We start from the raw sequence: 24,252 nt of genomic DNA, 5'->3' as shown, positions 1-24,252 counted from the left end.
GAGAAAAACATCTGGAAATGCCACAGTCTCTCCAAAAAAGTAGGCCCCAAAACAAATTTGATCAGATGGCAAAACAGCATGTTACGCCTACTCCTCTCCTTACAGGCCTATGAAGTGACTGGTGTTCACACTAGAAGAGAAGACAGAACACCACCTTGTGCTGATAAACGTGAGTATCTAGAAAACCCAAGACACTCTTAACAAAAACTATCTGAGTTACAAGAGAATTTGATAAAGTAGCTAGATATAAAATAGACTTTCTTGGGGCGCCTGGGTGGCTCAGTCGGTTGAGCATCCGACTTCAGCCCAGGTCATGATCTCATGGTTTGTGAGTTCGAGCCCTGCATCAGGCTCTGTGCTGACAGCTCGGAGCCTGGAGCCTGCTTCGGATTCTGTGTCTCCTTCTCTCTCTGCCCATCCCCTGCTTGTGCTCTGTCTCTCTCTCTCAAAAATAAATAAATAAATGTAAATAAATAAATAAATAAAATAGGCTTTCTCCACATGCGCAACAGAATTGGAAAAGAATTCTCATTACAAAAATATCACAAGTCATAAAATCCTTAATGAACAGGCTTATCCAGGAAGGCAGGGAGCCCAGGTGAAGAAAACTATAAAGCCACATTAAAAGATATAAAACACAGCCTCACAGAATGTCAAGACACATTCATAAATGGAAGAGGTCATACATCTATCCTTCCAAACTATCAACATCACATCACTCCAATTAGAACCCTCATAGTCTGCTGTAGATAAAATGATCTTAAAATCTGGGGTGTGTGGCAGGCTCAATCGGTGGAGCATGCACTCTTGATCTTGGGGTTTTAAGTTCAAGCCCCACACTGGGTGTACAGCTTGAGAAAAAAATAAAATCAGGGCACCTGGTGGCTCCATTGGTTAAGCGTCCAACTTTGGCTCCGGTCATGATCTCGTGGTTTGTGAGTTCGAGCCCCACATTGGGCTGTCTGCTGTCAGCACAGAGCCCACTTTGGATACTCTGTCTCTCTCCCTCTCTGCCCCTCCCCTGCTTATGCACGCTCTCTCTCAAAAAGTCTTTTTTTTTCAATGATTATTTTTGCGAAAAAGATCACGCGCATGCACACGCACACAAGTTGGGGAGAGGCAGAGAGAGGGAGACAGAGAATCCCAAGCAGGCTCCACACTGTCAGTACAGAGCCCAACTCGGGGCTCTTGGTCCCATGACCCTGAGGCTCAAGACCTGAACAGAAATCAAGAGTCAGATGCTCAACCGACTGAGCCACCCACGTGCCCCTGTATTTTTAAGAGCTTTTTAGTCATTGATATTCCAGATGTTTTTCCCAGGTATTTTCCATTTGACAAGATCCCAGATAATATTTTGTCTTAATGTTACTTTTTGAGAGAACAGGGGAGGGGCAGAGAGAAAGCGGGGCAGAGAGGGGCAGAGCATCTGAAGCAGGCTCTGTTCTGAGAGCAGAGAGCCTGAGGCCGGGCTCGAACTGTAAGTTCGAGATCATGACCCGAGCCGAAGTTAGACACTCAACGGACTGAGCCACCCAGGCACCCCTGCCGTTGACTCACCTCTAGTATGAGGGTGCCCATCAGAGCCCCTGTCAAGTGTGCCTGGTTGGCCCCAGACACCACGGGCACAGTGGAGAAGGGGGTGCTGGGACTGCCTGGGCCCCAGGGTGTCCTCTCTCAAGGGAGGCCCCTTTTGTATCCTGATGGTCCCCTAGCTTAGGTGACTCGTTCCAGGCGATTTTCCATAAATCCTTTACATCCTAAGCCAGGGCCCTCCTGCTGGGTGCTTCCTACAGAGAAGGTGCTCCTCCAGCAGGTGTTCTAGGAGAGGCCCGGCTCCTTTCCCCACCTCCTCCCAGGCATGTGTTACATCCTTGTGTAAATCAGGGCCTAATTCCAGATTATATATACATATGCACACACAAACTTCCTCATAAAAAGTGAGCAAAGAGGAAAGAGTTGACAAAGAACAAGCAGAAACTAAAGACTTTTAAAAATCAGAAATAATGAAACTCAGTGAACTCCTCCAGCTCCCAAGAGAGGGAATGATTGAGGCCAAGCGAAACCCTGCCTGGCTGGGCACCCCCATTCTACCCAGCTGCACGGCTCTGCGGGGGAATCCCATCAAACGTCCAGGAAAGCCACCACTCCTGCCCCGCTAGATGCCACCATCATCGGCCCCCACATTGCACAGACCGATCTCCCCTGCCCTGCCAGCCCCATTGTGCAAGGCTCCTCCGGAAAACTGTCTTGCCGCTGCCCCACAGACATCCCCCACCCCTGTCCCTCCCAGGTTGAGTATGGCTGTTCCCCTTCCCACGCTCACTTCCAGTGGGCCCTCACCCCTCGCCTTTTCATCTAGACCAGGGTGGCCAGGTCTTTACTTCCAGCTCATTCTCACCCCCTTGGCTGACCCACTAGGACCAGGCTGAGTGTCCCAAGCATCTCACACCTCAATGCTGCAAGCAGAATTCTCACACCCTCACTGGGTCTCCCCATTTCCAGAAATGCACTACAAGTTCTAGCCGCCCCTGCCCCCCATCATGCACTCTCCCCACAGCCCGGGCCAGCCACACCCACACCCGCATCTGCCTCCTACAGCCGCTCTGGGTCTCTGTGTAACCACCCATGTCTATTCTTTCATGGGCACATACAAAGCACACACACTTGGGGGGTGGGGGAGTGGTGAGTCTCCCCCCGGAGTGCTGCCCACTTTCTGGGTGGGATTCAGGTAGTGTATGCTCTCTAGGGCAAAGCTGAGAGGGAGGACCCACCCACAGCTGCCGGCTGACTCACAATTGAGACTTGTTGGTGTTGGGCCCCGAGTTGGCCATGCTGAGGATACCCCGGCCCGTGTGCGAGAGGTTGGGCCGGAATTCATCTTTGAAGGGCTTTCCCCAGTACGACTCCCCACCTGGAAGAGAAAGCAGCATGACTGGCAGTAAGAATGACTGGGTCCCAGGCCAAGTGCAGCCCGAAGGATGAAGCCCAGCTCTGGAAATGTGTGTTGAGTCCCAAGGGGCACTGCTGCCAAGTACCTCAGAGGGCAGCCCTGGCCCCGAGGGACCCTCATCACTATCTCCCCATGGACTCCTCCCAGCCCCCAGGTCCTTCAGAGCCCCTACATGGGGCCAGGCCCCTAGTACAAGGAGAAGGTGAAAACCACAGGTTATTACTGCTCACACCACGTGGGGTGAGGGAGTGGCCCGGGCCCAAGGAGCCAACAGGCTGAAGGGTTCAAGAGGCAGCAAGAAGGCAACATGTTGCTTTTCATCCTCTAACCAGGCCTTACAACCATCTCAAAATGAGAAAAATGAGGGATGTGCCTGAGGTCACACAGCAGGCTGGTGGCTGGTCTGTCAGATTCCACATCTGGAGCTCTCAGCACAGCCTGCACCCACCTACCCCCTCGCGGCCTATGAAGCAGCCAAAGCTGCCAGGGTGGCCCCCATACTAGTACCTACCTGTGCCTGTGCCAGTGGGGTCTCCCCCCTGGATCTGTGAGAAGACAAGAAGCCAGTCAGCAAGCTGTACCCCTTGAGCCCGAGGCCCTGCCTGGCCCTCCTGCCACCGCCCACCACCACTGGCTGAATGAACTCCCCACCTGCCAGGGGGGCTCAAGGGAGTTCTGGGTGAGGACAAGGCCCTCCCAGGCCACTTCTCTGCACAAGCCTAGTGTGGCCAGGCTGGGGACTCTTAAGGGTCAGCCTGCAGGCTCCCCGCCCTGAAAAAAAGGGGCTCATAGGAATGACTCCCAGGAGTCACCTGCAGGACTCATGCTGGCCAGGAGTCACAGGGCCCCTACAGAGAAGCAAGTCTTTGGCCAGTGCTGACTCTTGTCACTCACCACAAAGTTCCTGATGGATCTGTGGAAGATGGTGCCATCGTAATACTGCTTCTTGCAGAGTTTGATGAAGTTTTCACAGGTTTTTGGTGTCTACAAAATAGCCCAGATACTTCTGTGAGGCAAGGAGCAACTGATGCAAGGATCACAACTGCCACCCAGGGCCCTTACCGTGCAGGGGCAATGGTCTGCTGCCCAGCCCAGACATGGTAAAGAAGGACCTGTGAAGCTAAATGACAAGACACTTGTATCTGCTGTGACCCTAAGCCAGGGCCGTGGAGAGACACTTGAACAAGTGGGGGGCAGGGGTGTGTGTGTGGAGCCTGACCCCTTTTGTGTAAAGGTTGTGCACGCAACTGCTCAGAGCACGGACCAAGGAAATGCAGTGCACCGCTAACAGGGTCCCTAACAGAAAGGGAGGTGGGGGCACCATACTTTCTGGAGACCAAGTGGAATTTTGTACCATGAGCATGTGCCAAGTGCAGCTATGTATTTAAGACCCTGGCAAGGGCCTGGACTTAGGTGGAGGGGATGGCAGCCACCTACCATGTCGCAGTGCAGCTCCAGGTTGAGGTCGCCCTTGTTGGTGTGCAGCCGCACATAGCCCTTCTTCTTCACAAACTGGTAGCGCAGCACATCCTCATCGATGGCAGCTGCAAACCGAGGCCAGAGCTCTGTGCTGCCCTCCATCTCGGGCAAGCCCACCCCACACCAGACTCTAGGGCCGGGGACGCAGCCCCAGCTTTGGGGAGAGCCCAAGAGTCTTCCTGGTCTGAGCATAGGCTCACAGGGGCCACAGTGGCAGGACAGGGTGAGTGTACAGGTAGAGGGATGAGGAAGGGCTCAGAGGTTAAGGAGGTACTAGAAAAGCCTGGACACAGCAGGCTAGGAGGGGCAAAGGGGATGGTGGGGACTTGGGAGGCTGAGAACACAAGAGGAAGGGGCGTGGGGACAGTGCCAAGGTGGGACACGGGCTGGAGCCCAAGGCAGGGCAGCCCCGGCAGGTGGAGGGAGGACCTTCTACTCCCGGCCTGGCCCCCCTGCAGCCTCTGCCATCCCGGACAAACATACTTTCCAAAAGGGCCTATGGCTGCCTGATCATGCCTGAGTTGCCTAAGCACCCATGAAGGCCAGGCACGATAAAGTGATGCTCAAGGGGGCACCCTGCCCTTGGATGCTGTTAAAGAGCACTGCTGGAGATGAAGGTGCAAAGGCAGCTACCTGCTTCGTGCGTAGTCTCTGGAACCATGGCAGTGGAGGTGAAGGAGGCGCTGACTTTGCCGGTGGAATAGTGCGCCTGGAGAGGAAACCACATGGGTGCATTAGCGGTGCCCTGAGAGGCTGGGGCCCCACTGCTCAGGCCCTGCTTGGTGCCCTTCCTCCAAGAAACTGTCCATGGCCGCTGCCCACAGAGCCCAGCAGGGACCTCCTGGGGGCTGGGCCCTCTAAGAGCTCACGGACTGAGGGGACCGAGCCGGGGTGCTCGCAACACAGGGCCCCGCCTGTGCAGGAGGCTAAGGCTGAGCTGGCCAAGGCTCTCATGTAAACTGAAACCCTGGAAGTAAGTAGAAACTGGTCACCTCTGGTATTCACAGTACCAGGGACTCTAGTTCTTTTGCAAACGTTTCAACTTTTTACAGTAAACACACTGCCTTTTTAATCAGGAAAAAATAAACCCCAATAGGTTTTATTTTTATCTAAGACAGTGGGAAAAAAAAGATTTCTCCCCATTAGAAGGAAATACATCAAAATACTAAGCACTGTTGTTTTAGAGGAATGGGATTATTAACCACAACCCTTCTTTTCTTACTTTTGCAAATTTTTCTGGATAATTCTTTAAGGATGGAGCCTCAGAGCCCCCTCTGTCCCCCTCATCCCCCATAGCCCTGCCCGAACAGGCCATGTGTGGCCTCCAGCACCCCACCTGCCATCCCCAGCCTCCTGAGGCCCATTTTCAATGCAGCCCTCCTATGGGCCTCCAAGGGGCACGTGGGCTCTGAGGGGTCCTGGCCACCCCCCTCCAAGTGTATCCCAAGGCCTCCATGAGTCCCTTCACCAAGACCTCTGAGGGGCTGAGCTGGGCAGGCTGGCTGAGCTGGCAGCTGTGTGGCCCTCTGCCTACTCACAGCATTCAGCTTGTCCACTTTCTTCTTCTCTGGGACTTTCATGGTGGCAGCCAGAACCTCGTCCCCTTTGAACTCTTTGTAGAGCTCCTGCAGCGTCTCTCGGGTCTCGGCGTTTGTATTTTTCAAATAATAAGATGGGTCCTGTTTGGCCTTTTCTTCATCTATAAAACAGCACAGTGGCCCTGATCAGCCGAGCCCCCAGCAATGTCCCCAAATGTGCACGACAGGGACAGGAGGCCAGAGCCTGCTGTAATAGTGGAAGCCCAGGCTAGGACTTAGGCTGGGTAACCTGAACCTCCATCACAGTGATGCTTTCCTGGTAGCTATGAGGAAGAAAAGGGTGTGCAGAGGGAGAGAGAGCGAGGAAACGGCTCACAAGGGTACAAGTCAACCCGCCCACAGTGTTCTCCACAGTCGGCTCTGGTCTGTCCCCAGCCGTGACCTGGCCCCAGTGGCTCATACACAGCCCTGCACCAAATGACACTGGGAGCAGCAACCAACTAGCTGAGCAGTGGCCACAGTCACCACCCCTCACTGACTACCTATCCCCACAATGAGAACAGAGCCAATTTCTAAGAAGCGAGTGGAGGACCTGGGAGAGGAAGCGGCCTAGAAGGGCCTTGGAGCTAGGTGTTGAGTGGGGAAGAGGCGGCAGCCAGGCCTCCATGGCATGAGGCGGTGGGCACCAAGGATACTGGCCCCAGCTGGGACGCCCACAACAGGCCCCCTGTGGGCAGGCATGGGCCAACAAGGTCCTGCCAACTTCAGCACAGAAGCTAAGTGTAGCCAGTCTAGGCTTGAGCAAGACTCCTGGATGCTCCAGCCCCAGGAAGGCGAGGGCTTTACCCAGAAAGCACTGGCACCCAAACCCCTGGCACCCAGACCAGCTGCCGTTGCACCTACCAGGATCTGTTATTTTTATGTTATTCTTCACATGAAAGAAGTTGGAGACATTGAATTTGTCCAAATTGGTGGGGTCCTGCAGCAAAAAGAACACACACAGCACAGTGAGCCAGGCAGTGAGGCAGGCAGGTGGCCTGAGTGCTGGGGTTGGGAAGGAGAGGCCAGTGGCAGCACAGAGATCTGGGGTGTCGAGCAGGGAATGGAGGGTGGGCGTCAGGGGTCAGGGGAGGGCTGAGCACGGCCAGGAGCAGGGGTGGGGTGGGGACAGTGATATAAATGGCTAGCTGCTCTCCAAACTGTGTCCCCTTCTCCCTAGCACACGGAAGATGAGCATGTCTCGCATCAGGCAGTCATGGGACGGATGGAGTTTCGTGGAGGGGATGCAGGCAGAATGGGGCACCCATCTTAGCCTCCCACATGCCACACCCCACGCTCCCTTCGGCCGGCTGCCACAGACCCCTTGGTGCCTCAGGTCCTGGTGACAGCAAGCCCACACTGTGGGAGGGAATGTGCACGGACCTCCGATGAGGACAGGACAAGCCCTGGATGGGAGGGGTCCACAAAGGCCACCCCTGGTTTCTAAGTCCAGGTCTTTCAGGAACCCACTCTCTGACACTCAGAGGCACACCCTAGCCCCATGCTCACCACTGGGGTAGAGCACACACCAGCCCATCCTCTCCCACTTGGATACGGAGATGGCTCTGGGGCAGAGAGGAGCGGCCTTGACGTAGCAAGGGCAGGCACTGGAAGAAGAGATGTGAAGCGGCCTTGTGAAGGCCCAGGCTGACAGAAAGCAGGGGTGCTGCCAGGAGCTGAGGGCAGCTGGGAAACAGCAGGCAGGTCACAGAGCCTGGGTGGAGAGGTGGGGTTGGCAGAGGGGTGCCACGGTCCCTCCTGGGAACAGCAGTGGGAAGGGGACACCCACCTGGAGGGTGATGATGTCCTGCCGAGAGAAGGGCTCATCTGTCAGCAGGTCTCGGAAGTTCTTGGCCTTGATATTTAGTTGCTCCACTGCCTACAGCCAAGAGAGAGCCCACTGTTACAGTGCTGGCCCCGATGCTGGCACCAGGAGCCTGGAGCCCACCCAGATGACAGCGCCATCTCAGAGGTGAGGAAAAAGACGGGACCCACCAAGGGCTCACAGCAGTGACCCCACCACTGAGGGCGGAGCTTGATGAGCCTGAAAGATTCAAATTCAGCCATTTGAGCAAAGCTCACCAAAGGACACTCTCATGATACACATCTTATGTCAATAAGCAGGCTCAACAAGGCCAGCCATGCATCTCTATCAAAGCCCTTCCACCAAATCTGTGCACTCTTTGGGCAAAAGTGACCCCTGGAGCCCCGAGGGTGGCACTGGCCACCAGGACCCTGCCAACAGCTGGTGACAGGTCTGATAACATCTCAGGGAGGGTTTCCCTGCAACATGGGGCCCACACCCTGCTCTGTACCCTGTGCTGGCATACCCAGAGCAGGAGGACAGGTATGGAAATCAGGGCCTCTTCACCCTCACACTTGCCCACCAGCCTGCATCTGCTCCTCCTGGGGACTCCACCAGGACGCAGTGGAGGGGGGCTCCGTGCTCCCCTCAGCCCCAGGCCTGCCCTCAGAGCACAGGTTCCCTTCCAGGGCCCAGTCAGTGAAGATGAAGATGGTGGGAAGGACCCCTGGGGTACAAAAGAACTGGCCAGGTTTCAGGTCTGGAGGCTGCAGGAAGGGCACACCTCTTCCTGTCTGCGCTGACAGCTCTCAGAATGTAGGCTCCACGGGGACAGGCTGTGCCCACTGCACCCAGTGCAACCTTAACGCCAGCCCAGGGTTTCCCTGGAGCATACACCCAAAGAGCCTGCATGGGACACAGTTCCCAAGAACCCACCTCATAGGTATAGACATTGCCCGTGGTCTTGACAGCTACGATGTGGGTGTTGTTGGTGAACACGGTGAATAGCACTGGGCAGTGGTACTTTCCTAGAAAGAAGGCTCATCATCAGGGAAATACAAATCAAAACCACAATGAGATACACCTCACACCTGTCAGAATGGCTAACATTAACAACTCAGGCAACAACAGATATTGGTGAGGATGCGGAGAAAGAAGAACCCTTTTGAATTGCTGGTGGGAATGCAAACCGGTGCAGCCACTCTGGAAAACAGCGTGGAGGTTCCTCAAAAAATTAAAAATAGAACTACCCTACGACCCAGCAATTGCACTACTAGGTATTTATCCAAGGGATACAGGTATGCTGTTTCGAGGGGACACATGCACCCCCATGTTTATAGTAGTGCTGCTGACAATAGCCAAAGTATGGAAAGAGCCCAAATGTCCATCGATGGATGAATGGATAAAGAAAATGTGCTGTATATATATGTGTGTGTACACACACACACACACACACACACACACACAATGGAGTATTACTCAGCAATCAAAAAGAATGAAATCTTGCCATTTGCAACTACATGGGTGGAACTGGAGGGTATTATGCTAAATGAAATTAGAGAAACACAAATATCATATGACTTCACTCATATGTGGAATTTAAGATACAAAACAGATGAACATAAGGGAAGCAAAAATAATATAAAAACAGGGAAAGGGAACAAAACATAAGAGACTCTTATTTTGTTTTTGTTTTTTAATGTTTACTTATTTTTGAGAGAGTGAAAAAGATACAGCATGAGCAGGGGAGGGACAGAAAGAGAGGGAGACACAGAATCCAAAGCAGGCTCCAGGCTCTGAGCTGTCAGCACAGAGCCTGACGCAGGGCTCGAACTCACAAACCACGAGACTATGACCTGAGCTGAAGTCAGATGCTCAACCAACTGAGCCATCCAGGCGCCCCTAACATAAGACACTCTTAAATATAGAAAACAAACTGAGGGTTGCTGGAGGGCTTGTGGATGGAGGCATGTGCTAAATGGGCAAGGGGCATTAAGGAGAACACTTGTTGGGATGAGCACTGGACTCTACTCCCTGAAATCATTATTGCACTATATGCTAACTAACTTGGATGTAAATTATAAATACATAAATAAATAATAAATGAATGAATAAATGGGAGGAAGGAAGGAAGGAAGGAAGGAAGGAAGGAAGGAAGGAAGGAAAGGGAAAGAGGGAGGAAGGGAGGGAGGGAGGGAGGGAGGAAGGACGGATGGACGGACGGAAGGAAAGACAGGAGGGAGGGAGGGAGGACACGCAGAGACCAGAGAAAGGCCCAAGGTCAGAGAAAAGGAGGAGGCAAAACTCTGTGTCAGCATGCCCAGAGTGGAGACCCAGAGGGACAGTCAGATACTCAAGCCCCCTCCTCCCACTCCACTGGGAAACTCCTAGTCATTCTGCAAAACCCAACCCCTACTTGGCCTTCCTTGGAAGAGTCTGCTCCATCAGCCCCCAACCCACTGCTAACTATCACCACCCTGGCCCCATCCTCCATCTCAGATCTTGCCACATTCCATCACCTATGTTACTGCAACAAACTCCCATTGCCCTCCCTGCCCCTGCCCTGCCAACTCCGCACCAGGCAGCCAGGAAGCCTGTTCAAGTAAGTCTCAACAAATAAACTGAGAAAAAAGGGCAGGAGAATATTTGCAGATTAAGAGACTTAGATATCAAAGACACGGATTTGTGTGGACTTAAAAAAAAAAATCTTGATTTGAAAACTTAAAAAAAAAAAAAAAAGGAATGCATTCCAGAAATTTGACCACTGGCTGGATATTTGACAATACTAAGGAATTCCTGTTAATTTTTTAGGTGGGATGATGGTAGTATGACTAGTTTGGAGTCCTTATCTTTTAGAGATACACCTGATATTTGCTTCAATATCACCTATGCACATGGCAGCACAGATAAAATCAGACAGCCCTGAGTGGATGGGACTGAAGCTGGGTGATGGATGTGGGGCAGGGGATCACCATACTAATTCTACTTTAATGTGTCTGAAGTTTTCAATTAAAAACAAAGCAAAAAGGGCAGTCAGTCATTTGAACATCCAACTCTTGATTTCAGCTTGGGTCATGGTATCACAGTTCATGGGTTTGAGCCCTGTGTCAGCATGGAGCCTACTTGGGATTCTCTCTCAATTTCTCTCTGTCCTTCCCTCGCTCGCTCGCCCACACTCTGGTTCTCTCTCTCAAAATAAATAAACATAAAGAAAGAAAGCAAAGAAAGGTGCTTACTGGTCAAAACTGTTTAAAAAAAACAAACAGGTGAAAGGTCAAACTTGTCTTTTCCTCTCTGGCTGGTATCTGAGAGTCCTGTGGCTGCCTGGACCCTGCATGACTGCCCGGCACCATCCCCAACCCTGACCCCTCTGACTGAAGCCCCTGCTTCCACCCCTTGTACTATTCCAGCAATAATGGACTGCTCAGGGCCTTTGCACTGGCTGTGCCCCCTGCCTGGAATGCTTTCCCCCACATCTCCACAGGCCTCCTCTTTCATCAGATTCCCACTCAAATCCTATCAGTGTGTTTTCCTAGGAGTCTCTTCCCTCATCTTTAACTTTGGTTGGTGGTAGAAGCAGCATCTGACACACTAAGGTGATCTGTTTTCCAGTTTCCTCCCTTGCCATTCCAGAAGCTTTTATTCCAGAAGGGATGTAGCCTATTCTGCTCTCTGCATGTGGTAGGTGCTCAGTAAATATTTGCTGAATGAGAGACACACTGTGGGCCTCTCTAACTCAGCTGATCTCAGAGAGGAAGATCTACACCACTTGGCTACCGGTCCCTGACCTCCAGGGACTGTCCACAAAGCACTGTGCACACTCACTCATTTACAGCGAACTAGCACCTATTGTGAGCCAGGCTCTGTCTGGGGTGAGATAGGACTGCCCGGTCCCAGCTTCACGTGTTTCAGCATCTCCCCAAAATGTACGTTCCTGGTTAGCAGAGACAACCCCCACCATGGCATCTATATGGGCCAAGAGAACTGTGCCAGGCCCACAAAGAACCAAGAGCAAGGTTGGTGCCTGTGGGGGTCACCTCAACTCTGGTATCTGATGAATAAGAATGGTGGAGGGAGGGGTACCTGGGTGGATCAGTCGTTGAGTATTTAACTTTGGCTCAGGTCACGATCTCGCGGTTCATGAGATCAAGCCCGGCATCGGGCTCACTGCTGTCAGCACAGAGCCTGCTTCAGATCCTCTGTCCCTCTCTTTCTGCCCTTCCTCCACTTGCACTTTCTCTCAAAAATAAACAAACATTAAAAAAAACAAAACAAAACAAAGAATGGCTGAGGGTGCAGAGAGATATAAAGCAGGAGGACCCCAGGGCTGGGGTGGGCTTTACAACCAGTGGTGAGGAGAAGCCCAGACTAAGAGCTGCCTGGCGAATCCATCACACTGCCCATACCTACTGCCCTGGGCCTCAGTCTGAGCAGCTTCTGGTTCCAGTGATGAGCAGACCAGCGCCTCATCCAGACAGGGTCCATGCCCACAGGACCCAACTATACACACAAAGGCCACCAACAACCCTCACAGCCCCACTGCCCTTGCGGGAAGAAATATCCCACCCACCCCCAGCTTTAAACAACTTGGACCTTTAAGGAAAAATTATACATCTTTTTTTTTTTTTTAATTGGGGTAAAGTACATATAAACCTTTGCTACTTTAATCATTTTATAATTTTAAGTAACCTCTACTGCCAACATGGGGCTTAAACTCAAGAGTCATGTTGTCCATTGACTGAGCCAGCCAGATGCCCCTACATCTTTGAAAAATTAAGTGCCTGGGATGGGGTGCCTGGGTGGCTCAGTCAGTTAAGCACCTGACTCTTGATTTCAGCTCAAGTCATGATCTCATGATTCAGGAGACTGAGCCTCGGTCGGGCTCTGTGCCAATATGATGGGGTCTGCTTAGGATTTTCTCTCTCCCTCTCTCCCCCTCTCTGCCTCTCCCTCACTCGCACATGCTCTCTCTCAAAAATAAATAAACATAAAAAAGAAAAAAAACCATGTCTGGCTTGATCAGAAAGGAATGATGGATTCTGCAGAGATCTTGGTGAGAGACAGGGGCTATGGGGTCTGTGGGCCAATTTTTGAATTGGGTGTCAAAGGGATCACTCACCTTCGTTGTTCTTTGCAAAGTTCAGCTTGATCAGGGACCTCCCATCCAGCTTCTGGAAGGAAAATAATTAATAATTAGTAACAATGAATAAGTGGCTGATGTGAAGAAATGCTGAGGCTATGAGGCTAGGTGAAGCAGAGACTGGAGGTCTCTGACCAAGCAAGCCTTTACAGCTACAGGCAAGAGGAAAAGCCACACAGGTGCTGACCCAAGGCCCCCAGGACACAGAAGTAACCTGGAGAAGATGGGCTGTACAACCCAGGCTCTAAGTGGGCAAACTGAACTGCTCACAGGGGCAGACCCCCAGCTAGAGGTGGAGGCTGAGTGTGGAGATTTGTTTTATACTTCTCAAATGTTCAGACATTTTTATTGTGAGCACTGATTACTTCTGAAGCTAAAAAAATGTGTGTATTTCTTCTTCTGGGTGGTGGATACAGAGATGGGCACCTACAATTCTGCTGTATGACTATTTAAAACAGAATATTAAAAAGTGGGGGGAAAGGAATCAATATACCCAAATGCTGAGTGATTGTGATGGGATCCTCTATTTTCCAAAGTTCCTGCACTGTCTGCAGTTTACCTCTTCTGTGGGAAACTTTACAATAAAACAAAGTCCAGGCAGCCAGAGGAAAAATGCTGCCCCAGTGTGGGAGGGCTGGGTTGGAGGCAGTGAAGGGGGCTATGGAGACCCCAGAAGGGGAGGCAAAGCTGTGCACCTAGGAGCACCTGAGGGCCCACAACCTGGCAGCCTCTGACCACTCTGGTGCGGGCCCAACCCTGACTACCTAACGCACAGAGAAAACGCTGGGTGGGCATCCCTGGGCCAGGCCCCCATGTCCTCACCCTCCTGAGTGGCCAGGCCACATGCGAAGCCTTGTGAGGCCACTGCCTGCTGGCCAGCCCACCCTTGTTCCTCCACGGCTGGTTTCATTCCTTCCTTTGCCACTCAATGGCCCTTCTCACCAGTGCAGGTGAGCATTAGACTCTACGACAGACCACAGGGTCCCTGCTCTGAGGTTGCTCCCATCAGAAAGCCCTCCTCCTTCAGGCCCAGGCACATGATCCAACCCAGAGAGACCCCATATACAACTCTTGGTGGGAGGCCAAGCCCAGGACATCTACATGTTTTGGGGGCCCTGACAAGCACCTGAGAAGCAAAATGTCCACAGTAACAATATCCACTGGGAAGGAGACAGAGGACATATGGACAAGAAAACATGAGAGGGGTCAGGGGCAGAGTGGGGCCTAAAAGACACCATTGACACCACAAAGCAGACCCTCAGCAGCAGAGGAGCCCCAACATCAGATGCTCCACTGAGGCAGAAGTGACCTTCATGTCAGGGAAGGCAATGTACCCCAAACACAAGCCAATTGCACGGGGCACAGGCAGGCAGCACAGACCCCATAGGAAGCCCCTGGAAGCCCACAGTGGCTCCCAGCAGACAGCCTCACAGAAAAACACTGCCAGTCACACTTTCAAATGACAACAAATGAGGAAGGACACAGCAGACACCTGAAAGAGAGCACTCTCCTTAGGGAGGCCAGACCACCAGCAGCACCTCAACCACCTGAGAGAAAAGTCCACAGGCTCTGGGCAGCCGGGCCCAGAACATGCACCACTGGTCTAGCCCTGTCTCATCCAAGGGCAGGGGAGCCACTCACTTGATCCAAGGGGCCCAAAACACCCTACACCCTGTCACAAGTGCCAGAGGAGCCCAGATAGCACAGAAGGGCCTCCAGAAAACAGGTAATAAGACCTCGGCTAAGTAAAGAACTAGTGACATTTCACTTGTCCCAGGCTGCCAACCAGGACACTGTTCACATCGCTCACCCTCTCACTACCTCGCCCTCAAGCCTCACAGCAGCCAGGTCCTCCTGGGCCTCCCTGACGATGGCCTCCACTCTGCATGTTCTCAAGGGTCTCTGTCACAGAACTAGTTGGGCCACACCCAGCTTACTATCTTCTCAGTCAGGTCGGGACCTCATCCCAGCAGACAGGGTTCCAACCCCAGCCCCCTGGGCCAGCTCTCCACTCCACCGTGCCAGAACCCACCCTGCCCACCTCGTCCTCACACTCCTCCTCCTTGAACAGTCCGTATTTCATCAGGTTGACCTCTTAGCCTCAAACACCTCCCTTGGACACCCTGGAGTTGACTTGTCCTCTAAAGTCCCACAGAAGTCCCCACCCTCCCTGCTGGCCCCCCTCATTCCCCCTCCACTCCAACTGCCCACCCTCACTCCGTGCTCCCAGCTCCCTCCTGCTGACCTGCCCATGGCTCTGCTTCTGAGGGATCCACCTTCCTGCCGAAGCTGCACTGGCCCGGAGCGCCAAGCACAGGCTGTATCACCCGGTTCCACCTGTTGTCCATGGCACAGAACGTGCTAACTGACCCAGTCCTCTCAAAACGTGGCTGCACTTGAAGATTTCTACTGAGCTCTCCCCCCGCCCTGGGGACACACAGACCCTGATGTGATGGCCCAGCAAGTCCCACAGGCCCACCCTTCACAGCCATCTTGGGTCCAGCCTCTTTGTGCCACCTCCCCCGCCTCACCCTGGTCCAAACTCACACACCACCTCTTACACAGACAAGTGCACAGCCCCCTCCCTGGCTGCTTTCCCACCTTCCACCCTTGACTCCACATAGTCCTGTTTCCCACAGGGCAGCCAAAGTGGGCCTTTAGAACACAGGCAGGATCACAACACGCTTGGGCTTGAAACCCTGCCCGGCTTCCAGCACCACCCCCCAGAACAAACTCACGCTCCTCCCACAGCCTCCAAGCCTCCCCCCACCGCCCATGTGCCTCTATCTGCCACCATTTCCCCATCCCCCTCCGTCTCCAGGTCTCAGCTTCAATGGCACTGTGCTGCTCCAGACGTTCCCCAAGCCCCCCACCCCCAGCCTGCCTGTCGGTGAATACCTCTGCCTCCACAGCTCACGGCTCACTGGCCCTGCACACAGCACAGGCTACCACCATGCTGAATAAATGGATGCAACGATGCAAATGAAGAAATGAAGAAATGGACCTGGGCTGCAGTGTGAGGGAAGGAGAGAGACCTCTCAGAAGAAAAGGGACCAACAGAATGTGTAAAATATAGGAACACCGCAGGTTTGTGATGGAGGTGTGCAGTGGGGGGCAAAAGAGGAGAATAAGCTGGAACTTGGCTCTGGGAACCTCTTCCTGAGCAACACAGAATTCGTGTCATTGGACCTGTATACACGACATATAAATACCTGCTTAACCTAACTCATGATAAAAATACAAATTAAGGGGCACCTGGCTGGCTCTGTCAGTAGAGTCTGAAACCCGTGATCTTAGGGTTGTGGGTTCGAAGCCCACGCTGGGTGTAGAGATTACATAAAAATAAAATCTTAAAAAAAAAAAAAAGTTAAAAAGTGTTTTCACTCTGAGGCAACAAAAATTTTTTAAAAAATTGATGATATCCATGGTTGTTGAGGGTATGAAGAAACAGGCGTTTGCAACTTCTCTGGAGGACAATTTGCCAGTAGCTACCCAAACTGAAAATACTCCCACCCTGTGACCCAGCCATCCTGGAAGGACACTCCCATGTGTGCCCAAAGAAACGTGCACACGGGTAGTCCCTATCTCCTGTTAGTAACAGCAGGGGACTTCAGATGTGCTTCAGCAGCACATGTCCTCCCTACAGGAGGACGCATGCAGCCACCACAGAACGCAGCAGGGCTCTATGCACCCATGTTCAGGTCTTCAACACACCGCGGGGGTGGGGGAGAGGGGAGAGCAAGTACAGAGGAGTTCGCGCCTGTGATTACAACCATGGCCCAAGGAAAGAAGATGTACGTTTATGCATATGCGTGTGCACGTAGGGAACATTTCTGGAAAGAAACAATGTGGGGAAGGGGGAGGAGGACAGTCCCGCTCACCATGCCTCGTGAACAGTCCTCTACCGCGCTTGCATGTACATGAAAACCACAGAACAAAAGGTCAGACAAGAGGATAGCATTCACTGGCATCACTTAAACTCCTGCCCGGCCACCTACCTCTCCATTGCTGGGGTTGGTCCCATACTTCTTAAGCCAAGGGACGATGTTACTGAAGGGAAGAGAAGAAACAGTGTCAGTAAGGCAGTCAGGTGCAGGCTGGTGAGGAGGCCACAGCTTAGGAGGGCTGCGTCCAGGTGAGGGCTACGAACAGGCTTTGCTCTACTTCACTTCTGCTAGCAGAAGCCAAGAAGAGGAGCATCCAGCCTTGACCAAGGAAGCAAGGGAGTGTTTCTGGTTTCAACACATGTCCAGGGTTTTTATTGTGGTTACATATAAACAACATAAACAAGCAAAAAAAAAAAGACATATATAAATGCTGATACGTCTGTGCAATGAGGTGCTGAGCCAGCATCAAAAATTATACTTCCAGGGGCACCTGGGTGGCTCAGTTGGTTAAGCTTCTGACTTGGGCTCAGGTCATGATATCACAGCTTGTGAGTTCGAGCCTGCTTCAATTCTGTGTCTCCCTCACTCTCTGCCCCTCCCCCGCTTGTCCTCTGTCTCTTTCTTAAAAATAAAAATAACAACACAAAAGTGTACTTCCAGAGAACTCTGAATGACACAACTGAGTGAAAAATGGATTCAGAACTATCCTTGCAGTATTACCTCAACCATGTTGCCATAAATAACCTCACAGAAAAAGAGGAATATAAGTACTGACAATGGTTATCCTTGACAGTGTGATTACGGTAAGTTTTTCCTTTTACCATCAAGTATTTTCCACATTTTCTAAAAGGAAACTAAAACACAGGAAAGTTTTAGAAGCTGGTTTATGTTGGAACATAAGACCTTAAGCATCATGTTCTCATGGTTCATGAGTTTGAGCCCCACATCTGGGTCTCTGCTGACAGCTCAGAGCCTGGAGCCTGTTTCAGATTCTGTGTCTCCCTCTCTCTCTGCTCCTCCCCTGCTCGCCCTCTGTCTGTCTCTGTCTCTGTCTCTGAAAAATTAAACATTGGGGTGCCTGAGTGGCTCAGTCAGCTAAGCGTCCAACTTTGGCTCAGGTCATGATCTCAGGGTTGGTGGGTTCGAGCCCCACATCAGGCTCTGTGCCGAAAGCTCAGAGCCTGGAGCCTGCTTCAGATTCTGAGTGTCCCTCTCTCTCTCTGCCCCTCTCCTGCTGGCGCGCTCTCAATCTCTGTCTCTCTCTCTCTCAAAAAATAAATAAACATTAAAAAAAAAAAAAAAGACTAAGCAACATGCTTCAAAATACAGCACTGGGAAAGTATGTACCTGAATTATGGCTCTACTTTCATAAAGTGGAAAGTACTCAGTTTGTTAACATTCCAAAGCAGGATAGGTAGGCCAATTAGAACACTAGCCCCCCACCCCCCATGTGTGTAGAGAGGTCAATGCCACCCCAGGCAGGGACAGCAGCATCTGCCAGCAAGGTTGCCTGCCCAGGGGTCACAGCAGCACTGCTGTCTCATCCCTAAGGCCCTGGAAGTCCCTCCTGGGTCCCCAAGAGGCCCACTCAGGTCCCGAGGTTGCTAAGACTTCAGTATGGCCTGGCGTGGCACGGCCTGAAGACACAAACCCTCCAGCTGGTCCCATACCCCCTTGCTGAGTGGGTGTCAACAACCTCACCCCTTTTGTTAGCTCAAAAGTCGAGGGCAAACTCACAGCAAGTCAAAGACGACTCCTTCGGGGGTGCAGACTGGGTAGACGAAGGGCTGCAGAGAGAGACTAACAAAGGACAGAGTCACTCCAAGTCATACAGTGATTCCCGTGACTTCTCCCTTTGCTCCTCCCTCCTTCCCTCATTCCTGCAACAATACCAGTGCTCCTCTGCCCAGCCGGGGCTGGGTGCCAGTACAGAGGTGACCCCACAGCCCTGACCCTCAGAAGCTCCCCACACAAACCAATAAATACAAGGCAAGGGTCCCTGGAATGACAAAAGCCTGGTTCTCCCCACACTCTCTGTGTCATATAACACACACGTGATCACATTCAAGCCCCAAAGAGGTTGGGGGTTTGGGTTTGGGACTCCCCAAAACCTCACATAGCAGGCAGGCCATACTTTTCTACTGAAAACTACCCTCTCGCATCCCAAGAGACTCTGTGGAGCTATTGTGATCTGGGGGTGCCCTGCCTGCTCCTGACCAGAGTGTGCACACAGTTGCCCAACATTTCCAAGGGACAGGCACGTGACTCAGGCAACAGCCGATGCCCTAGGAACCCTAGGTTAAGTTCTAATACATGGATATGGGGGTAGAGGGGTGTGCAGAGATCCAGACTGCCACAAGCCATTTGCCACCTCAGGAGGGTTGGGTTTAGAAAAGGAGAGCCCACAGATGAGGGGAGACAGTACCTGGTGAGCTTCTTTATATCAATACCCTTTTTTCTTGCATGAGGTTTCCATCACTAGCCATCAAGAGCCCTGGTTGACCTGGCTTGTTTGCACCTCGGTCACCCAGATGGCACAGGCCAGTCCTCTGGACCTGGACCGCCTGGTGGCAATGGCATCACCTCCCCAGATGCTGCCCCAGAAAGCTCCCATGGGGCAACCTCACCACCTCCCCCTCTGGCCCAACCACTGCTCTAACCCAGTGGTGATCCTGGTGCTGCAGGGGACTGATGAGAACACGACCCAGCACCAAAGCAAGCTCCAAACGGCAAGACACTGCACATTCATCTTCTCCCAAATGGGCCTTGAAGGGCATATTCTCAAAGCACATTTTTACCCAGAACCCAAGGTAGTTAAAAAGTAGATGAAACACAGCTTAGAGAGACCTCTTGGAGGAACTGGAAACCAAGGACCAAAATATTTCCATAAAATCCATTCATACCCACTCTGAAGGATACCACATTCCCATGAAGGTGATGACAAAACTTGGTGGGGGTGGGGAGAAATCCAACCAATGAAGCCTGGGTCTCACTTGCTGACCCTCCCTGAGCAAGTGCTATGAGAAGGGAAAAGCCCTCACTCAGCGCTACATGGGAGCCTCTCGGCTCTCGGAGCCGACCCAGTGGCTGCATCCCTGGCCTTCCCTGCACCCTTCTCGCCCTATGGTGTCTGGCTGACCTGCCCCAATCAGGGTGCTGGGATCACTAGTAGAGCTTTGTCAGTTCTTAAGCTCATCATGCCCAATGGGACACACACACACACACACACACACAGCATGTGTCCAGGGCAAGGACGATCACAGCTTAAGCTTGGAGAAACTCAGGCCCAAATGGACCATTGGACCTGCCCAATCCCCAAAGCCCCAATGTCTTGGGGTTCATTAATCTTAGCCCCACTTCTCCAGCAGACACACCTGTTCATACACATACCAACCACAGTGGGAAGAAGCATCTGAGTGGCTCTGCAGCTGGGTCCCTCCTCATCCTCACCAATAACCTGTGCTCGCAGGGAAGGGGGAAGGGGTTCACAGTATCATGACTGTTGCTGCTGCTGTTACTGCTTAGACTGTGGACCAAAAGTAAAGCATGAAAGACATGGGCCCGGAGTCAGGCCACCAGGTCCAAGCCTCAATGGCATCACTTCCTGGATGTGACACATGGGTGAGGGACTTCCCACTTCTAAACATTAATCCTCTCACCTGTAAAGTAGGCTAAACAACAGAGTCTACCTACCTTGGAAGGCAAGAAAGAGGCTGGAAAAAAAAAATGCAAATACATAGACACCGAATGAGCAGAAATATTAGTTCTTATCATTGTTAGGTCATCTTCTCTCAGTTCAAGGAAGATCTAGACAGGAGAACACAGACAGAACCCACATCTGCATCCCCAAAAATCATATTCACTGTCAAAATATGTCATTAAGTAACAGAAAACAACTAGGAGGGAAAGATAAACACTCAAAACTCTTACCTGCAGTGATCAAAAGGTAAGCGACGAAAATTTGCTTGTGGGATATCTGTTTAAGATGAAAATAAAAGATGGAAAGTTTATTCTGTAAAACACTTCATGTATGTGTTCCTACCAACAATTCAATTCCATGTTAAGAAAAAGTTCATGTGGAGGCACCTGGGTGACTCAGTCAGTTAAGCATCTGACTTCAGCTCAGGTCATAATCTCGAAGTTCGTGGGTTCGAGCCCCACATCAGGCTCTGTGCTGACAGCTTGGAGCCTGGAACCTGTTTCGAATTCCGTGTCTCCCTCTCTCTCTGCCCCTCCCCCACTAGTGCTCTCTCTTTCTCAAAAATAAACAAATATTTAAAAAATAAATTAAATAAATAAATAAGAAAAAGTTCATGTGAATTACCTAGTGCAAAAACTGCTGTGGATTAAAAACCTTTCAATAGGTAGGACACATGGAATACATCAAGAAAGAACTTAGAGAAAAAATGACATACTTGCGTAAGCCTCTGGGGTTGGGTTTCTCCCATAATCCTAATACCCTTGCTGTGGGGCCTGGCTTTGCTTTCCAAGAATCCTGTGCTGATTTTACCCCGGTCAACAATTATGAGAATGTGCTCTTTTTATTTCATCTTGTTTTGTGAATCATCTGTGTTCTCAACCCATTTGTCTGCTACACTTTGTGTTCTTGTTCATTGTTAATTTTTATAGTCTCATTGTGTAGTAAAAACATCATCCCTTAATTACAACACCCACCCCCCGCCCCGCCACACACACACACACACACACACACACACACACACACATCCACATCAAGGAAAACAGAAAGATTTCATGCCTTACCTGGTTTCTTGCCACCATAGAAGTGAGTGTATTCAGCACAGGTAATGTACCTGAAGAAGAGACAGAGAATCTTATTACCACCCCCCTTTATAAAGAGGACAGTCTCTAGAAGTAACTGATGATTAAATCATTTCACTCATTCAGCAAATGCTTATTAAACACCTATAATGTGTGAGATGCAACACAGACATACACAAACTAGTAAGCAAATACAAACATTCCTGCTCTGCTCTGAAGGAAATGAACAGAATTTAACAGAAGGCTTGATGATGCAAAGGAGCAAGCCATGTGAAGATGTGCAGGAAGAGCTTTCTAGGCAGAGGGACCAAGCAAGCTTATCCCATATAAACGTCCTGACACAGAAAAAGCTGGTGTGTCTTCAGAAAAGGGTGAAGTCACTGAAGAAGAGTGTGCACAGGGGCATGTGGCAGCAGGTGAAGAAGGCTAGCAGTTGGATCACGAGGGGCCCCACAAGCTGTGTGATGGCTGTGGATCTACTTTAAGTGGTATGGAAAGCGGCCGGAGGGTTCTGAGTAGGGCCCTGACATGCTCTAACATAAGTCCTCAAAGCATCACTCCGGCAGCTGTGTATAGAGGGACAAGCAAGAGAGGCAACAGAAAACCAATCAGGAGGCATCTAAAAATGTCAAAGGAGGGGTGCCTGGGTGGCTCAGTCGGTTAAGCGTCCGACTTCAGCTCAGGTCACAATCTCACGGTCCGTGAGTTTGAGCCCCGTGTCGGGCTCTGTGCTGACTGCTCAGAGCCTGAAGCCTGTTTCAGATTCTCTGTCTCCCTCTCTCTCTGACCAACCCCCCCCCCACGTTCATGCTCTGTCTCTGTATCAAAAATAAACGTTAAAAAAAATTTTTTTTTAATAAAAATAAAAAATAAAAAAATAGGGGCGCCTGGGTGGCTCAGTCAGTTAAGCGTCCGACTTCAGCTCAGGTCACGATCTCGCAGCCCATGAGTTCGAGCCCCACGTCGGGCTCTGGGCTGATGGCTCAGAGCCTGGAGCCTGCTTCCGATTCTGTGTCTCCCTCGCTCTCTGCTCCTCCCCCGTTCATGCTCTGTCTCTCTCTGTCTCAAAAATAAATAAACATTAAAAAAAAAATTTTTTTTAATAAAAAATAAATAAATAAATAAAAATGTCAAAGGAGATGAAATACACTCCACCTACTGAGGGGTTTGGTGGATTAGTGAGTGCCTTCCTATTCCACATTTACTTCCTGGATGAGCCACAGGATTTACTGATGAACAGGGGGAGGAGAGAGCCTCAGGAAAGAGGCACCAAGGCTAACTCCCAGACTTCTGACCTGTGTAAACTAAGTAGCAGTATGACCACTGAGATAGGGAAAATGAGGGGGGAACATATTAAATGTGAGATGTCGGGACACCTAGGTGGCTCAGTCGTTTGAGTCTCTGACTTCAGCTCAGGTCACGATCTCTCCCGGTTTGTGAGTTGGAGCCCCACATCGGGCTCTGTGCTGACAGCTCTGAGCCTGGAGCCTGCTTCAGAGTCTGTGACTCCTTCTCTCTCTGCCCCTCTCCCACTGGTGCTCTGTCTCTCTCTCTCTCACTGTCTTAAAAATAAATAAAAACATTAAAAAAATTTTTTGTAAGTAAATGTGAGATGTCTATCAAACCTCCAACTGGAGATATCAAGTAAGCAGTTGACCACTGCAAGATGAGAGATGACCAGGGAGAATGTAAAGGGAGAAGAAACGTGGGGGACATGGACGTATGAAGTCTGAGAGAGTGGGAGAAAGACCCAGCAAAGGAGACTGAGAGAGGCCATTGAGACAGATGGAAAACAAATGGAAAAGGGCATATGGGGTCTCAGATATCAAAGAAGGGCCTCAGAGGGAGCAAGGTGGTCAACCGTGTCACACGCTATTGACAAGCCCAACAAAACGAGAACTGGGAATTGACCACTAGATTTAGCAACAGAGAAGTTACTAGGATCCTGACAGGAATAGTGCTGGGGAGAAAAGCCTGACTGGAGCGGTTTCAAGAAACAGCAGAAAACAGCAAGTAGACACAGGTCTTTGACGCCTTGTTCGGAAGAAAAAAAAAAAAAAAAAAAAAACCACGGTGGCAGGAGAGGAACAACGGGGCAAGGCTGGTTTGTTTTAAAATGGAAGATTCCGGATGTGTGTAAGCCAATGAACGGCACACAGGAAGACTGGAGGTGGAGGAGAAAAAGGGGCTGATTAGGGGCAGAATTCGAGAGTGGAGATGGGGCGTTCCAGGGCAAAAGCCGAGGAGCCGAGGGGCAGGGGCTCGCACGCTCAGAAGCACTGACGGTGTTAGTACCAAGAAACCCGGGAGACCTCGGCGGTCGGGGTAATTCCCCTGCCTTGGAGGAGACAAAGGCTTCCGAGACGAAACGGCATTTAAGAGTGGCTCTGGGAACCAGCTCTGAGAGAGGGAAGAAGGGCGGCGCGGACTGCGCGTCAGGTGGGCACTGAGGCCGAGCGGGGCCGCGCTTCCGGCTGCGGTTCAACTTACATCTTGTCCTTCTGATGCTGCCGTTTCCCCATGGCGGCGGGAGCGGTAGCAGTGCCAGGACCAGCGAGTGAGGAAAAACGACAGCAAACGATTTAGAAGCCGACTTCTCGGCCGAGTTCCCTAACGACTTCCGGGCCCCGCAGACC

The 24,252-nt window shown here is 51.4% G+C and overlaps 1 protein-coding gene across 3 annotated transcripts in view; it reads right to left on the bottom strand.

The window, feature by feature from the left end:
- PPIL2 (peptidylprolyl isomerase like 2) overlaps nucleotides 1–24,252 on the bottom strand; it is a 30,290-nt gene extending 6,038 nt beyond the window's left edge. For all 3 annotated transcript variants that reach the window (XM_047090222.1, XM_047090224.1, XM_047090225.1), the window contains exons 1-15: nucleotides 24,107–24,252; nucleotides 21,599–21,648; nucleotides 20,768–20,813; nucleotides 18,575–18,637; nucleotides 16,949–17,000; nucleotides 12,930–12,981; nucleotides 8,747–8,838; nucleotides 7,796–7,885; nucleotides 6,871–6,946; nucleotides 5,968–6,128; nucleotides 5,063–5,138; nucleotides 4,388–4,494; nucleotides 3,845–3,934; nucleotides 3,462–3,495; nucleotides 2,794–2,911 (exon numbers count right to left, since the gene is read on the bottom strand). In XM_047090222.1, the coding sequence (XP_046946178.1) occupies nucleotides 2,794–2,911; nucleotides 3,462–3,495; nucleotides 3,845–3,934; nucleotides 4,388–4,494; nucleotides 5,063–5,138; nucleotides 5,968–6,128; nucleotides 6,871–6,946; nucleotides 7,796–7,885; nucleotides 8,747–8,838; nucleotides 12,930–12,981; nucleotides 16,949–17,000; nucleotides 18,575–18,637; nucleotides 20,768–20,813; nucleotides 21,599–21,648; nucleotides 24,107–24,138 (1,139 nt within the window). In that variant the 5' untranslated portion in view covers nucleotides 24,139–24,252. The remainder of the gene's footprint in view (nucleotides 1–2,793; nucleotides 2,912–3,461; nucleotides 3,496–3,844; nucleotides 3,935–4,387; nucleotides 4,495–5,062; nucleotides 5,139–5,967; nucleotides 6,129–6,870; nucleotides 6,947–7,795; nucleotides 7,886–8,746; nucleotides 8,839–12,929; nucleotides 12,982–16,948; nucleotides 17,001–18,574; nucleotides 18,638–20,767; nucleotides 20,814–21,598; nucleotides 21,649–24,106) is intronic.

The sequence above is a fragment of the Lynx rufus genome, unplaced genomic scaffold (assembly GCF_022079265.1).
Source record: "Lynx rufus isolate CCGP_SWC_20201006 ecotype Redwood Valley unplaced genomic scaffold, mLynRuf1.p SCAF_29, whole genome shotgun sequence".
Taxonomy (NCBI): domain Eukaryota; kingdom Metazoa; phylum Chordata; class Mammalia; order Carnivora; family Felidae; genus Lynx; species Lynx rufus.
The sequence above is the reverse complement of the archived record's forward strand: the minus strand, read 5'-3'. Positions and strand labels throughout refer to the sequence as shown.